Source organism: Propithecus coquereli, unplaced genomic scaffold (assembly GCF_000956105.1).
Source record: "Propithecus coquereli isolate 6110/MARCELLA unplaced genomic scaffold, Pcoq_1.0 Scaffold12, whole genome shotgun sequence".
NCBI lineage: Eukaryota > Metazoa > Chordata > Mammalia > Primates > Indriidae > Propithecus > Propithecus coquereli.
The window spans coordinates 12,581,177-12,598,698 of NW_012136080.1; the positions used below are offsets into that span (position 1 = coordinate 12,581,177).

Here is a 17,522-nt window from a genome sequence, read left to right on the forward strand (position 1 = left end):
TGGATACAGATTAAAGTTGTATAATTTTTAACACAGTACTTCCATAAATAATATAAAATATTTGAGTATATAAATATAAAATTTAGATAGGAAACTCAGAATTTAAGATAAATTTATATACAAAATCAAGAAATAACAAAAATCTAATGTTCAACAAAGAAAAATTTGGTGTAATGTATTGAAATTGACTTTAACTTGAGAGAGGGGAAGTGAAATTATGATAAATGAAATTCTTAATGTTTATTTTCATATATATAATTTCCATGCTAAAAATCCCCCATCATTTTTATATGAATTTCTGCCAAGCTTGTGCTAAGAACACAGTGTTGAGCAAGACACATTCTCTGTTCTCAAGGACCTCAGAGTCTGAGTGATTGAGGCCAGTAGAGAAATTGGGCACCAGCTAGTCCCAGCTCCTACGTAATGCAGGAGTCCTGTCAAGTCTGTGGTGAAAAGAAACCTTACCTTCATACAAACACATTATTTCATAAGGCTAATTTTAGGAAACTTCCTTATTTTGAAGCATTTTCAGTATAAGGGCATCTCCATCTAGCAGTTCTAATTCTGCCCTCTGGTGCAACACATAACAAGTCAGTTTCTTCTTCTACTCAGTAGTCAGCCATTCAGATCATGCGCATATCTATAGTCTTATTTTTTCCTTGAGATTAAACATCACTACATTAGTAGCATCTTCACAATCATTTTGAATGCAGTTAAGCTTTTCTGTTTTATGCTTTTTGCACATTTTATATGCATTCTATCTATAAATCATAGAAAGAAATAGTGATTTATGTGAAATACTAATTAGAGACCTGTCTTGGGTTGGCATCTATCTGCTATGCCAAACTCTGAATAGAATTGTTCAACTAGCTATGAAACCAACCTGTATTTCTCTATCACAAAGATTACAAAAGTCTTTGTTATACAGCTTCCAAACCTCATTACTTTATCAAGCAATTATGGACCACCTGATGTATATAGAAAGCTCCATATCAGATACCAGAACACAAGTCAGGAAAGACCTGGTCCCCTGGTGTGTGGAAGTGGTGATGGTCAGGTGCACACCAGTGTTTAGAAATGACCACAGCGATGACTGAAGGGGGCTCAGGTGGCAGTGGGAGCACAGAAGGCAGAATTCTAACCCAGTCCCTGTCCTGGGGCCTCCTGTGGAGTGTGGCGTTTGGGCTCAATTCTGGGGGGTCAGACAAGGTTAGCACTGATAGCAGACAGTGCTATCGGTGGTAAATGCTGGGCAGTAGAAATCTAAACCTTCATCCTGATGCTAATTTTTCCCCATTCAGTTTGAGCATCATTGTCTTTGCTGAAGAATTCAGAAGCAGAATGGTGGTTTAGTACCTCATTAAGCCTTCTCTTTGGAAAGATGTCCAAATGTCTTTACTTCTTTGTTCTTCTTGCACCAAAATAGTTTGAAAAAGAGATCTAACCTTTTCCATGACAAAACCACGAAGGATACAGGATTTCTGTATTATTAGACTATCAAAATAAAAGCCAAAGTACCAAAAAAGCTGCTTAAATTGCTCTTCTCAACCACTGTTTCCTTTGGAAGAAAAAAATAATAGGTGAAAGAAGGAAATTGAGTGGGTAGGAATAATCACAGGTAAAATTGTTAGGAATGCACTGTGACCTCCTACTTCCAGGACTGCAGCCTCTGTCTTCTTCCTTCTCTGATCCTCTCCTATACCACAGCACACACATCCCCAGCACACACGTTTGCTTCCGTCTCCTCTTCTCTCCACCCTATCCAGGGTCTTCTCCAGAGTTGCACTTCTATTAAACCCATTAAAACACTATCTAATAACAAAGATGTTCACGCCCAAATAAAGATCAGGAAATAAATTACCGAGATGTATTTGAGTTTACGAATCTGAAAGACCAGGAGTCTTTAAGACTCCAGTGAATAAGGCTATAATAATCAGAATAATGCACTTTTGAATTATACCACCTTGACAGCCATCCTTCTGACTGATTAATCAATCATTAAGCCAACCCAGCAGATTACTTCCCACCTCGTTTGCCCTCGCAAAACATATAGCCCAGGCCGGGCGCGATGGCTCACACCTATAATCCTAGCACTCCGGGAGGCCGAGGCGGGCAGATCGTTTGAGCTCAGGAGTTCGAGACCAGCCTGAGCAAGAGCGAGACCCCGTCTCTACCAAAAATAGAAAGAAATTAACTGGACAGCTAAAAATATATAGAAAAAATATTAGCCTGTAGTCCCAGCTACTCGGGAGGCTGAGGCAGGAGGATCACTTGAGCCCAGGAGTTTGAGGTTGCTGTGAGCTATGATGACACCACGGCACTCTAGCCCGGGCAAGACAGTGAGACTCTGTCTCAAAAAAAAAAAACATATAGCCCAATAAGTATTAGTTGAATCAGGCATCACTGTATAAATGAGAGGTAAACAAAGGAAGTGATGTGTAGGCAACTGGGAAATGAAGACTTGTGAGCAGAGAATTTTTTTATTCTTCTCAGAATTATAGAGGCATATTCAAAATATATGTAGATTTTAAAATATAGCATTAATTTTTATAAGAAATTACATTTGACATAATCAAAAAACCAAAACTTAAATTGGTTCCAAACATATTCATAAGATGGGCTTTGATACAGTAACAGAGATATTTAATGTTTTTATTTGGTTTTGTTTTCCCTTGGGAACCAGGTTATTCAGAGAATATTCTACACAGTCAACAGATCTTGGAGCGGAAAAATTACTTCGACAGAGATAAGAAAAAGCAACTTTTTGCAAGTATGCCTCTCACTGAATTTCACATATAAAGAGCAATTTAAATAATTTCCTTACTTCATTTAACAAATATTTGAGTACTTACTCTATGCAAAGCACGGTCACTACTTTTAGTCATTAAGCATTTATCACATACCTATGATGGGACACTGGGATGTTTGGGGTGGGGAGACAAAGATGAATAGAATAACAAAGGATCTCTGCATGAGGCATGCACTGTGGAGCAAAAGAAAGAGGTGTACCACACCTGACTTGATAAATTCCACAGACCTTTATAAAAGGTGCAGAGAGGGTTCACAGAAGGACTGGCATATGATCTTGACCCTGGAGGATATCAGGAGTTTACCAAGATAAAATATTAGAAGAAAGAGGATTCCAGATAGAGAAAGCAGCATAAGCAAAGGCTGGAAGCATGCAAATGTCATATTCAGGAACTGCCAAACAGTCTTTAGTGTCCAAAGGCTCCCAGAGTGTGACCAGAGACGGGGCTGAAAGGGCGTGGGCTGAGGCCAGGTTGGGAAGAGCCTTACAAAAGGAATGAAAGATTTTGGACTTGATCCTGTCAGCAATGACTCTTTATCCAGTACCTGCTAAAAATTTCTTTTAAGAAAGAATACATTTCATTCAATTATTTTATTTATTTTACCAAATGAGAGAGTGAGTATTGACCACTAGTGGGAGCCTTTTACCGAGGTAATCTTCATGTCTGATTGTTTAAGCTTCCATAAACCTAAAGAAAGTGGAATTGTTCACACTTGGAAGGAAATAAAATGTTTTATTTTAAATGAATCATACTAAATGAAGCTTAGGCTAATAATATAACCTTATTTACTCTTTATTTTTTCCTGTCTTCATCTGGGACAGACAAAGTAATAAAGGCTTATCAAAATTATCAATCCATGATGGATATACAAACATTTTTTTATTCCAGAATGAACAGTCATCATCACAGTCATCGTTGATATTTATTGAACACCTAATGCCTGCTTGGGCTCTCATTAGTTTTATTAATAATATGGGATGGGTTAAGATGGCAGTAATTCCATATTACCTCAAGAATAATAATCCCTCATGTTCCTGAAGCACATTATAGTTTGTACTTTTTGAATCATTATTATAATGATAAAAAACTTTTTTTTAGCTAGAGATTAAATATAGGTGAATGACTTATATAAGATCACACAACCAGCAGGTTGCTGAACTGGAAACAGAACTCATGTGCTTCCTAGAGCATGATTTATTTTCCCCTCTCTCTCCTTCCCCGCTACTCTCCTTACTCTTCCTCTTAGTATTTAAACAAATACTCAAAACATTCAAATAATACGAACACATCTATAATAATAAATAAGCAGAACTTGCTATTTATCTCTTCACTCCATGGGTTCATACTATTCTGTTAACTTGTTTTTTTCACTTAACAAGTGTCTCGAGGTTGTTTTCATTTCCATTCATATAAATTATCTCATTCTTTTAACTACTGCGTGATCAATCGCATGGCTAAACTAATTACATATTCTATTGATGTTTAAATCATTTTCAGATTTCCTCTATTACAATGATGCAGTGAACATCCTTGTTCTTTCCTCTTGTGTGTATATGAGTAAGAATTTCTCTAGAATAGACCACTGGAGAGAAAATCCTTGATCAAATATTAATAGTATATGCATTTTTAATTTGATAGATCCTGCCAAGTTACCCTCTTAAAAGCTGCACTAGTTCATACTTTCACTTATATAGTCACCAACAATAGAATTTATCTGTCCTCTTTATTTAATGACAATCCAGTGGGTGAAATGATAGTTCTTTGCTTCTGAAGAGTTGTTTTATTGAAAGTATTCTACTTCATACACATCAAAGGACATTTTATAAAACAAAACATTACAAGCAAGTTTGGAAAAAAGAAGAAAAACTGTATTTTACCACCCTAATACAACTGGAATCATTTTTGTGTGTGTTCTAGTTTCATTCATACGCATATATGAATTTTAGGATTTTACATAGTTATTAGTGTATACAATCTTGTATCCTATATTTTTTACTTACCACATCATGGTTTTCTTTTATTTCTGTGTAGACTTAATAATTTTTACTGGCTGCATAATCTTCCATTGAACAGCTTTACCATTTAATAATTTATGTTGTTTTCAATTTTCAAAAGTGTTTTGGCTTTCCAATGTTTACATTTAAAAAATTTTATCACAGTAATACACTTGTATTATGAAACAGTCCTCTTTCTCTCTTACGTTTTCACCTTGAATTCTGTTTTATCTTCTGTTAATATTGATATGCTTTCTTTTTTGTTAACATTTGACTAGTATATGTTTGTCCATATTTTTTTTTAGCCTTCCTTCTTAATTTTATTTTAGGTATATCTCTTGTAGATAGTATATACCTAGATCTGTTTTTTGGATTAGGTTTTGATACCCAATTGAAATTTTTTAATAGGGAAATTTATTTTATCTTCTGTTAATATTGATATGCTTTCTTTTTTGTTAACATTTGACTAGTATATGTTTGTCCATATTTTTTTTTAGCCTTCCTTCTTAATTTTATTTTAGGTATATCTCTTGTAGATAGTATATACCTGGATTTGTTTTTTGGATTAGGTTTTGATACCCAATTGAAATTTTTTAATAGGGAAATTTAACTCATCTGTCTTTATTGTGACTGTTGATATATCTGGTCTCATTTTGTTTTTTCTGTTTCCTAAGTTCTATGCCAGGCCACCATGTGTCATTACTGTTGTATATATAAGTATCGTTTATGGTAAACTTGATTTCATTACAAAACTGAACCTGGTATGTGGATGCCTACTCTTAATATTGCTCACGTAACTTTGAAAAATTAAAAAGCAGTGTTAGTTTATGGCTGTATAATTAAACCTGTTGTCTAATTGTTCTGTGCCTGCCAGTCTGTGGACCTCTGACTGGTTATAGTCCTCCTAGTAATGGTCCTTCTCTTTCCTTGCTTTTGTATCCTCCAGAGCATCTAATCCTTTGTTAAGCATATTATAGAAAATTAAAGGTAGGGTGAAGTCGCTTATTAAAAAGTTCCTGATTTGTTACCAAAAACAAAATTGCAAATTCAATTTAAAACAAACATTTGCTAGACTCTGTACAGTGGCCGAAGCTGGTTTTTCATAATTTTGAAATTAGTCCTTCTTTTTATGCCATTTCAGACTCTAGCCCTTTTGGAAGAAGAAGAAGATATAAACCAAATCACAGATTACTTCTCCTATGAACATTTCTATGTTATTTATTGTAAATTCTGGGAACTAGATAGTGATCATGACCTCTACATCAGCCAGGCTGATCTATCTCGATACAATGACCAGGGTGAGTGACTGTAGATGTTAAGACTTAACCATTTTGAAGAGTCATGTAAATTGTCCCTACTCATTATGAGACATTCCTATTTCCTAAATTCTATATCTAATCAAGTCATCTTTACAGGGCCAAGAATTTTTAAGATGTGCAAAGATAATTTAATTTTTTTATTTAAAGGCCAGGTGTGGCAGAAGGGGTTTGGAGGTAAGTAAGCAATCAGTCTTAGTATTAATGAAGTGGTGGGTCTTTATAGTGATGTGTATTTTCTGCTGATGAACTGAATAAGATTCACACCTGTGTAAATCTATTTGAAAGAGAATATGTATATACCTTTATAAACTTTCCCATTTAACAGTATTTCTACAAAAAGCCAAGGATGAAAATAATGTTTCTGACTTGTCAAGTTTATTTTCAAGGACTCATAAAAACTTACTTTTGGGAATTTAATTCCAAAAGATATTGTCTCTACAGATGAATTTTTTGTGCTTTCTTTTGACAGAAAACAAAAAATTACTTATGATATTACCCTTTTTGCTTCAGTACCCTTTTTGCTTCAGTTCTAGTAAACTTAGAACCTATTGCCTACTGATTTCACATTCTTAACCATGCACCAAGATACATTCATTCATTCTTCTCTCATAAGATTGTCCCTGCTCTATTCTTAAATGTCTTCTCAGGCACTGTTGACTTTTTAAATCAGACTTTAGCTTTTTAGATGTAGTAGAGTAAATCTTACATAAATGCATTGAATTGTTTCTGTTATTTGGTATATCTGTGACCAGTGGCATACAGCTTAAGAAAAGGCTCATCATACATGATGTCAAGTTTCATGGAGCTTTGCATATTTAGGAAACAGAGTTCTCACTCTCAAATGTTCAGATGCCAAGCAGACATCAAGGGGAACTACTCAAATGTACTTATTTGATCAATATATTAATACTGTTATATCCCTTCTTCAGGTAGTCATAACCTTTCTGTCACCAGAATACCAGAAAGATGAAGATATTTAAGGGTATCAGGTCAGCTTTGTTAGCTGTGCATCTTCCTATTACCAGTAAACAGATCATCTGTATAACATGAGCCAGGGTCCAGAGATCATGCACAACCCTATGGCTTTAAAGCTCCCTCTCTGGATGATATAAACATAATTCTTACTAAGTCTCCAAATATTGTATATACTCACATAGCAAGTCAAGAGCCATCCATAGTAATGGGGTGAAGTCCAGAAAAGCAGGCCTCTACGCCTGCATAAATGAAGGAACCACTAAACTCTACATAATTAACCACTCGCCAGACTGTCCCTAAGGAGATAACATGGAACAATACAATCTTCAATTTAGGAGGCTAAACCTTCTAAAGCTAAAAAAAAAAAAAAAAATGCCTTTTAAAAAGATATGAGCTTTGGAATTAAATATTCTTGCCTTTCCTATATAGCCCTCTTTTTTTCCTATCTAGTACTAATTATTAACTCTATAAACCAATGTTCAAAGTATAGAAGGTCTTTATATAAGCTTCCATGTGTGGCCACGTATGGCTGTACTGATAGACATATTCTCTTCATCAAACTAATGAACCTTTATGCTGACTATACCTAACTAACTCTATGCAGAAGAATTAGATGTGGATAGCTGCTAAATTCCTAATAACCTCATCACTGGTCCTGACATTTTAGTGTGCATGCTATTGCTTGGGGCACTTGTTAAAAGAACGTGTCTGAGATCCCTGGGCCTTTTTTTCTTTTTTTTTATGGAGATAGGGTTTAGCTCTGGCCCAGGCTGGAGTGTAGTGGTACGATCATAACTCACTGCAGCCTCAAATTCCTGGGTTCAAGAGATCGTCCTGCGTCAGCCAGATTAACTAGGGCTACAGGTGTGCATCATTGCACTTGGCTAATTTTTTCTGCTTTTTATAGAGACAGGGTTCTCACTATGTTGCCCAGGCTGGTTTTGAACTCCTGGCCTCAAGTGATCCTACCTTGACCTCCCAGAGTGCTACGATTACAGACATGAGCCACCATACCTGGCCCTCTTTTTTTTTTTTTTTTTTTTAACTAATGCCTTTGGTTATTTTGAAACCACCAGAGATTCTCTAGGATATATCATCGTAAACAACATACTATCTTAAGATAAAATTGTCTTTCTCTATAAATAAAACTTACTGATAGAAGTCTAAAAATTTTATGTTATATCATGTTATATGTTGGACTTTCATAGACTGCAAATATAAAAGTACGTTTATGGTATGTTTTAGTATCTTATAAAATTCTACTTGAAAGCATTCTCCATTGTTTTACTCTGTTTTGTTTTATATTATATTGTATTAGGAGCTACACAATCAGTTCTCCCTTGAATTTAATGCTAGGATAAAATTTCTATTATTTTATAGGAAAATATGTCTCATCTTATTGGATAACAAAATCAATACAAATCCTATACATTTTCATCTTAGTTGTCAGGATGTTCAGAATTAACTTAGCACTCAACTATATAAATACTTCCCAGATATCAGGGACATTCATTTGCCTGTTCTTTTTAAAAATTATTGATTAATGGATGGTGAGCTACCTCAAATTCTTCCAAAAAGTATAAATCATACATAAGAAAAATTTAGTCATATTCTCATGATGGAAGATTGTTATGGTTTACCTTATAGCTAATAAAAATAAATTTGCTAAAAGTATTACCATTGTGGAATATGTTTCTAACTAGCTTTGTAATTTCTTATTTATATTTAGCTTCATCAAACAGAATTATTGAAAGAATATTCTCTGGAGCAGTAACAAGGTAAGTAGTAGTTCAAAATCTGAGTTTAAAAATGAACTGCAAGTAATACTGTAACAATCTCATTTTAGCAAGACTTCCTGCATAATTTGGCAGTGCTGCTAGGCCAAATAATATCCTATAAAACATACTCATGGTTAATATTATATAAGACAGTAATTCTTTAATATGACTATTAATCCTATATCTAAATACAGGTAACAGTATTTGATCCCAGTGATTATTTATTTGCATTCAAATTAGGAACCAGATTTCTTTTCTTCACATTTGCCAGATGCCTTCTGATTTTACCCACTAGGCCTCTGAAAAGAAGATATGCCATGGAAGGGTTGCCCTTTATGAGGCATCCAGCATTCTAAACTTTTAAAAATTTTAACTAAATTTCCAAAGAAGGATGTTACTTTATTTCTTAGTCCATTATTCTACTAAATGTATCTGAGTAATCGCTCAGGAAATTTTATAACCATGTATTTTCTTCAGGGGAAAAACTGTACAAAAAGAGGGAAGAATGAGCTATGCAGATTTTGTTTGGTTTTTGATCTCTGAGGAAGACAAAAGGAACCCTACCAGGTATGACTTCTGAGTTTCCCTTGCCGAGAGGTTAAACACATGCACAAAGCTTGAAAAAGTCATGATGCATACCCTGTGAAGCTGCCTCAACCTGAGGATGCTAAGTTAGATTAGACTTAGTCTCTGTCCTCTTGGAGCTCTCAGTCTAAGAAAGGGAACAAGTACTGAATTCATGACATAGGCATATCAAGAGAAGTGCTATTACCCACAGAAACAAAGGTGAAGTGACATGTAAGCAGACCCTGAGGGATAAGTAGGACTAGTAAGGATTTATATAGTATGTGGGAATAGATAAGGTGAATTTTAGTTTTATGATCTCAGTGGTTCAATGGTAAACTGGAGAGGGAAAGAAAAGCAAATTGTAGATGATTTGTGTATAAGAACATGTCTTTGTTCTTTCGGTTGAAATCATCACTCCCTTTCCTTGACACTGTCAAATATACTTTGATTTATAATTGTGAATTTACACATCGTTTTCTCCCATTGCTATCTCTCATTTAAGCCAAAAATCTAGTTGCCTTACTTCTTTTTATCCCTAGCTTGTGTAACACAATAGTTTGTTTTTGCTCAGTACCAAAGGAGGGAGGGGCTGCAATCCTTGATGGTGCTTGCAAATATAACCAACTCAGCTGTCTTCATATTGTTCAAAAAGTTATCTAAATGTTGAATATATTCTTTGGAAATATTTGTTGAAATAGAAAAAAATAAGCCATTTCTTCTGGCAGCTTGTTATATTATTTTTAAATGACTGTTATCCATTTCAAAAGTAATAATTCATTGTCCATTATAGGTAATTAGAAAACATAGGTGAGCAGAAGAAAATAAATTGTAATACTAGTAATTCTAATACCCGGGAAAAAAACTTCATTAAAAGTTAGCATTCATTATTTTTAATATACAGATAGAGTATCCCTTATCCAAAATGCTTGGGACCAGATTTTTGGATCTCAGATTTTTTTTGGATTTTGGAATATTTGCATTATACTTAGCGGTTGAGCATCCCAAATCCTAAATGCTCCAGTGAGCATTTCCTTTGGGCATGATCTTTGAGTGTCTTGTCAGTGCTTAAAAGTTTTGGATTTTGGGGCATTTTGGATTCCCAATTTTCAGATTAGGGACATTTAACCCATATACCCTTACATACTGTTTGTACTTTCAGATTATTTCCATTGGATTAAATCTAAATTGCCGTATACCCCAAATTTTTTATGGAATGCTCTCCTAAATATCCTCTAATAGCTATAGCTAAATAGTTGTTATATCCACAGTTTTTTCCATAGAATAAATTCCCAGAAAAGTAAGTAATTGCTGGGTTAAAGGGTAGGCATATTTTTAAAAAAGAAAAAGGGTATCAGTTTGTATCTTTATCAACAAGGTATTGAACATATTTCCTAGAACCCTTACTAACAGTAGGTATTTTCCTCTGAAAAATATTTTCCAATTTGAGAAATTAAGAATAAAGTATCAATTTATATTTCTTTGATTACTAGAGAGGCTGAATTTATATATTTGGCCATTTTTATTTCATCTCAAGTGACTTGCCTTTTTCATATGTTTCACACATTTCTGCTGGATTAAATTTTTAAGTTTATTGCTTAATGACATACACATTGTTTTTTAATTATTTTTTTAATTCAGGATATTATGAGGATACATTTAATGCATTTGCCTCACCCAAGCCAGGGCTACAAGCATGCCCTTCCCCCATACAGTGAGCTCCACTTCCATTAGTTGTGAGTTTACCCCCCTCAACCCCCCAAACTGACCAGCACCCAATGAGTATTACTACCATGTGAACACCTTAGTGTTGATCAGTTAGTACCAATTTGATGGTGAGTACATGTGATGCATGTTTTTCCATTCTTATGATACCTCACTTCGAAGGATGGGCTCAAGCTCTATCCAGGATAATACAAGAGGTGCTAGTTCACCATTGTTTTTTGTAGTTGAGTAGTACTCCATGGTATACATATACCACATTTTATTAATCCACTCATGTATTGATGGGCACTTGGGTTCTTCCACATCTTTGCAATTGTGAATTGTGCTGCTATAAACATTTGAGTGCAAGTGTCTTTTTTATTAAATGTCTTCTTTTCCTTTGGGTAGATGCTTAGTGGTGGCATTGCTGGATCAAATGGTATTTCTATTTTTAGCTCTTTGAGGTATCTCCAAATTACTTTCCACAGAGGTTGTACTAATTTGCAGTCCCACCAGCAATGTTAAGAGTGTTCCAATCTTTCCACATCCACGCCAGCATTTGTTGTTTTGGGACCTTTTGATAAAGGCCATTCTCACTGGAGTTAGGCGATATCTCATTGTGGTTTTGATTTGCCTTTCCCTAATGATTAGAGATGTTGAGCACTTTTTTATATGTTTGCTAGCCATTATTCTGTCTTCTTTTGAGAATTTTCTGTTTATGTCCTTTGCCCATTTATTAATGGGGTCGTTTGATTTTTTTTCTTGTTGATTTTCTTAAGTTCTGTGTAGATTCTTATTATCAGCCCTTTATCGAATGTGTAGAAAGTAATTTCTCCCATTCTATAGGTTGTCTCTTCACTCTAATGATAGTTTCCTTGGCTGTGCAGAAGCTTTTTAATTTGATCGGGTCCTGTTTGTTTATTTTTGTTGCTGCTGTGATTGCTTTGAGGGTCTTCTTCATAAATTCTTTGGCGAGGCAGATGTCTAAAAGAATCTTCCCAACATTTTCTTCCAGAATTTTTAAGGTTTCACGCCTTAAGTCTGTTATCCATCGTGAGTTGATTTTTGTGAGAGGTGGGGATCCAGTTTCAGTCTTCTGCATGTGGATATCCAGTTTTCCCAGCAACATTTGTTGAATAAGGATTATTTTCCCCAATGTATATTTATTAGATGACAGTATGAGGATGGTTTTGTATCTGGCTTCTCCGTCCTATTCCAAACGTCTATCTCTCTGTTCTTATTTCAGTACCATGCTGTTTTGGTTACTGTAGCCTTATAGTAAAGTTTGAAGTCTAGCAGACTGATGCCTCCCAATTTGTTCTTTTTGCTTAAAATAAGTATTAAAAATTATAAAATACATGCAACCAAAAACCTTAATATAAAATTCATTCATGATGCCATGACCCATAGTTAACGTGTTGATATATATCCTCCTTCTCCCTCTCCTCTTACTCCCCCTTCCTCCTCCTTCCCCTTTTCCTCCCTTTTCTCCTTCCCCTCCTCCTCCTCTTTCTCCCTGCCCCAAATGATATGGTATGATAAATGGAATTATATTTAGTTTTTTAACACATTTTTCCACATATAGTACATCTCCATACCAATAAGTATGCATGTGTATAATTTGTCATTAATGCATTATTTTGAAGGCTTAGGGTGGTTTCAGTTAGATTACCTAAATTTCCAAAGATATGAAGATGTGCATTTTTTCTTTTCACTTTTTTGGTGTTCTTTTAACCCTCTCAATCTCAATCTTTCATTTTTTATGTTTCATAGTTGTTAATTATGGAAAAACTTTCCTCAAATACTTCCCATCCATGTTTTTGTTTTTCTGGAACCCCTGTTACTCCACAGGAACAGATGAAGAAAACCAGAATGGTAGTTAAGGTTAATATAACAAATTCTGTAAATATATACTTGCTCCCTTTCTTCTCTCAGCTTCTTTAAAAAACATAAAATCATATAAAGTAGTAATTATAACAATTATAACTGTAATTATTGAGTTTTTAATATGTATAGATGTAAGTTGTATGACAGTAATAGTACAAAAAGAAGGAAGAAGGAATAGAGATATATAGGAGTAATATTTCAATATCTGACTAGAATTAAATTAGTATAAATCTGAAGTCAATTTTGATAAATTAAGATATATGTGGTGAGTTCTAGAGCAACCACTAGGAGATTAACTAAAAAATACATAGTGAAAGAATCATTAAAGGATTAAAATGTTAGAAAATATTCACTTAATATAAAAAAAAGGGGGCCGGGTGCAGTGGCTCACACCTATAATCCTAGCACTTTGGGAAGCCAAGGCAGGAGGATCACTTGAGGCCAGAAGTTCAAGACCAGCATGAGCAACAGAGTGAGACACCACCTCTACAAAAATTAGAAAAATTAGCTGAGCATAAGGGTGCACACCTTACTTGTGAAGCTGAGGCAGGCAGATCACTTGAGCCCAGGAGTTTGAGGTTGCAGGGAGCTATGATGACACCACTACACTCTAGCCTGGGAAAGAGAGCAAGACCCTGTCTCAAAAAAAAAAAAAAAAAAAAAAGGAAGAAAAAGAAAAACGTTAAAATGTACAGAAGACAAAAAGTAAAACAACAGATACAATCCAACTATAGCAACAATAACATTAAAGGCAAATGGATCAAATCATCCACCAAAAGGCAGAGATTACCAGATTAGATACAATTATAAAAACAAACTACAATTACAGGTTGAGTATCCTAATTCAAAACTCCAAAATCTGAAATGCTCCAAATGAGTACCAACATGATGCCACAAGTGGAAAATTCCATATCTGACCTGTCATAACAGTTTGCAGCCAAAACACAGGTGCATAACACACCGGTTACTCAGCATACCCAAGGAGAAAAGACCCTTCTAATCCCCTTCAACTGCAATGTGTCTTTTCTGTGCACCCATAGATTTCCCCAGCACAAGCACACCCACAAAGGTGATAAAATGGCATGTATGCAAGCCAGATACCCCATTAGCAGGTTCTCCATAATGCTTCAAATGGACCCAAGACCTATGTGCATTACTCATTGTGTTTTTTCCTTATTCTTTGCTCTGTGGTAGAAAGATACTGTTGAAAATGTCAAAAAGGGCTGCAGATACCCCATAACAGTGGAAAGAAAAAGAGGAAGCATTTACGTTTATAGCATAGAAAGTCAAGCTATTGGAGAGATTGGACAGTGGTGTAAGTGTGAGACGTCTTAAAGAAGAATATGGTGTTGGAATGACTACCATATATAACTGGAAGAAGGAGAAGAATAAATTGTTGAAATTCTATGCTGACAGTGATGAATGGAAAGAAGTCAATGAAAAATAGAAAAACATTTCATAAAGCTAAAAATAAAGATCTCAACTGTGTATTAAAAGAGTAGATTTGTCAGCATTGCAGTGAACACATGCCATATAATGGTATACTGATTGTGAAATAAGCAAAAATCTATTAAGATAAACTGAAAATTGAAGGTAACTGTGAATATTCAACAGGCTGTTTGCAGAAATTTAATAAAATACATGTTATTAAATTCTTAAAGATTTGCGGTAAAACACCTGCTGATAACGAAGCAGTCGACAAATGTATTGATGAGTTTGCCAGGATCACTGCTGACAAAAATCTTATGTCAGAACAAGTACTGTAATGCTATAAGAAACATCACTATTTTGGCATTATTGCCCCAAAAGACACTGACTACAGCTGATGAGACAGCCCCTACAGGAATTAAGCATGCCAAGGCTAGAACAACTGTGCTGGGATGTGCTAATGCAGCAGGTACAAGTGTAAACGTGCTGTGATAGGCAAAACTTGTATCCTCGCTGTTTTCAAGGAGTGACTTACCAGTCCATTATTATTCTAACAAAAAAGCATGGATTACCAGGGACATCTTTTCTGATTGGTTTCATAAACGTTTTGTACCAGTGGCTCATGCTCACAGCCAGGAAACTTGACTGGATGATGACTGTAAGATTTTGTTCTTCCTTGAGAACTGTTCTGCTCAGCCTCCAGCTGAAATTCTCATCAAAAATAATGTTTGTGAGCCAGGCACAGTGGTGTGCACCCTGTCGTCCCAGATACTCAAGAGACTGAGGCAGGAGGATCACTTAAGCACAGGAGTTCAAGACCAGCCTGGGCAACCTAGTGAGAACCTGTCTCAAAAAAAGAAATAATAATATCAACAGTAATGTTTATGCCACGTACTCTCCCCCAAAATGTGACTTCATTTATTCAGCCATGTGGTCAGGGTATCCTTAGATCAATGAAGAGTCAATATTAAAAAAATATTTTGTTTAATAGCATGCTAGCAGCAGTGAACAGAGGTGTCCTTGCAGAAGGTTTTCAAAAGTAGTTTAACATGAAGGACACCATATATGCTGTTGCCAATGCTTGGAACATAGTCAATAAAGACAAAGTTGTGCATGCCTGGCACAACGTCTGGCCTGCAACTATGTTCAGTGATGACAATGAACAGGGTGATGACTTTGAAGGATACCATAGTCAAGCAAGAAAAAAAATGATGTCTGACCTTACATGTGCAAAAAAATACCTTCAGAGCCCATTAGTAAGCTGGAAGAAGTGGTTATTGAAAATTTTTTAAGATTGATAATGAGACTGCAGTTGTTCATTCATTAATCAATGGTGAAATAGCCAAAATGGTTCTGAATCAAGGTGATTTTGGTAATAGTGACAACAAGGATGATATTGCTAACACAGCAGAAAAAGTGCCTGGAGATGACATGGTGAAAACGTGTGATGGGCTTATTGAAGGACCAGAGCATCATGCATTCATAACACAAAAAGAAATTATGTCAGTTTATAAAATCAAAAAGAGATTTCTCAGACAAAAACCATTGTTAAGGAGGCAAATGATTCTAGAGGAAACATTATAATAAACCATCCAGCAAGATGCTTCATCATCCCTAAAGGACCCACTTTCTGGTACCTCAACTGATTGTCATGTTTATTTACACCTAAAAAAGTAAAATACAGTGCACAGTAACCTTTTAATCAAAACACAGCATCATAGGTAGAGACGTAAAGCCTGCCCTTGTTTCTTGTTGCTGTTGGTAAACAGCTGATATAGGTATTCTGGTGATGCTACAGCACTGCTTTAGTTACCCTGAACACATTTTTTTCACTGTATTAATGGTACGTCATATTTTTTACTTTAAGTACTTATGTGTGAATAAGTGTAAGAAAATGATTGCTTATTGATAGCATATAAATTCAGTCAGGAATGATGGTGATGCCAGACAACCACAGACTGCCCACATAGGTGGCTGAGATAGTGGCACCTTTGCTTTCTGATGGTTCAATGTTCACAAACTTTGTTTCTGCACAGAATTATTTAAAATATTATCTAAAATTACCTTTAGGCTTTGTGTATAAGGTATGTATGAAACATAAGTGATTTTCATATTTCAAGATATTTCATTATGTATATGCAAATATTCGAAAATCCCAAATAATCCAAAATCCAAAACACTTCTAGTCCCAAGCATTTCAGATTCGGATAGGCAGTACTCTACCTGTATATGCTGTCTACAGGAGACACTGATTTAAAGATTTAAAAAGTCAAAAAAGAAAAGAAAAAAAAGTAAAAGTATGGAAAAAGATCATGCAAACAGCCACAAAAAAAGCTGGAATATCTATAATAGATATCAGAGAAAATATCTAATACAAAAATGGTTATTAGAAACAAAGAAGAACAATTTTATATGACAAAAGGGCCAATCCAACAGAAAGACATTATAATTGTAAATGCATATGCACCTAACAGAACCCAGAAATACATGAAGCAAAAACTGACAGAATGGCAGAGAAAAGTAAACAATTCAATGATAATCTCGTTGGAGACTTTATTACCCAGCTTTCTTTTTTTTTTTCCCCCTTGAGACAGAGTCTCACTCTGTGACCCAGACTAGAGTGCAATGGCATGATCATAGCTCACTACAGCCTCAAACTCCTGGGCTCAAGCGATCCTCCTGACTCAGCCTCTCAAGTAGCTGGGACTATAAGCACATGCTACCTCACCCAGCTTATTTTTTAATTTTTTTGTAGAGACTGGGTCTCACTCTTGCCCAGGCTGGTCTCGAACTCCTGGCCTCAAGCAGTCCTCCTGCCTCAGCCTCACAAAGTGCTAGGATTACAGTCATGAACCACTGCATCTGGTATTGCCCCACTTTCAATGATGGATCAAACAACCACGAAGAAGAGCAACAAGGAAATAGAAGTACGAACAATAGTATAAATACTATACCAAAACTATAAACCACCTAGACCTAACAGACATTATAACACTCTCCACCCAAGAATGACAGGATACATTTTTTTTTTTTTTTTTGAGACAGAGTCTTGCTCTGTTGCCC

The 17,522-nt window shown here is 35.3% G+C and overlaps 1 protein-coding gene across 2 annotated transcripts in view; it reads left to right on the forward strand.

Annotated features, from left to right (window-relative positions):
* PPP2R3A (protein phosphatase 2, regulatory subunit B'', alpha) overlaps positions 1-17,522 on the forward strand; it is a 162,169-nt gene that overhangs the window by 104,212 nt on the left and 40,435 nt on the right. For both annotated transcript variants that reach the window (XM_012663597.1, XM_012663602.1), the window contains 4 exons: positions 2,684-2,770; positions 5,946-6,102; positions 8,828-8,876; positions 9,354-9,443. In XM_012663597.1, the coding sequence (XP_012519051.1) occupies positions 2,684-2,770; positions 5,946-6,102; positions 8,828-8,876; positions 9,354-9,443 (383 nt within the window). The remainder of the gene's footprint in view (positions 1-2,683; positions 2,771-5,945; positions 6,103-8,827; positions 8,877-9,353; positions 9,444-17,522) is intronic.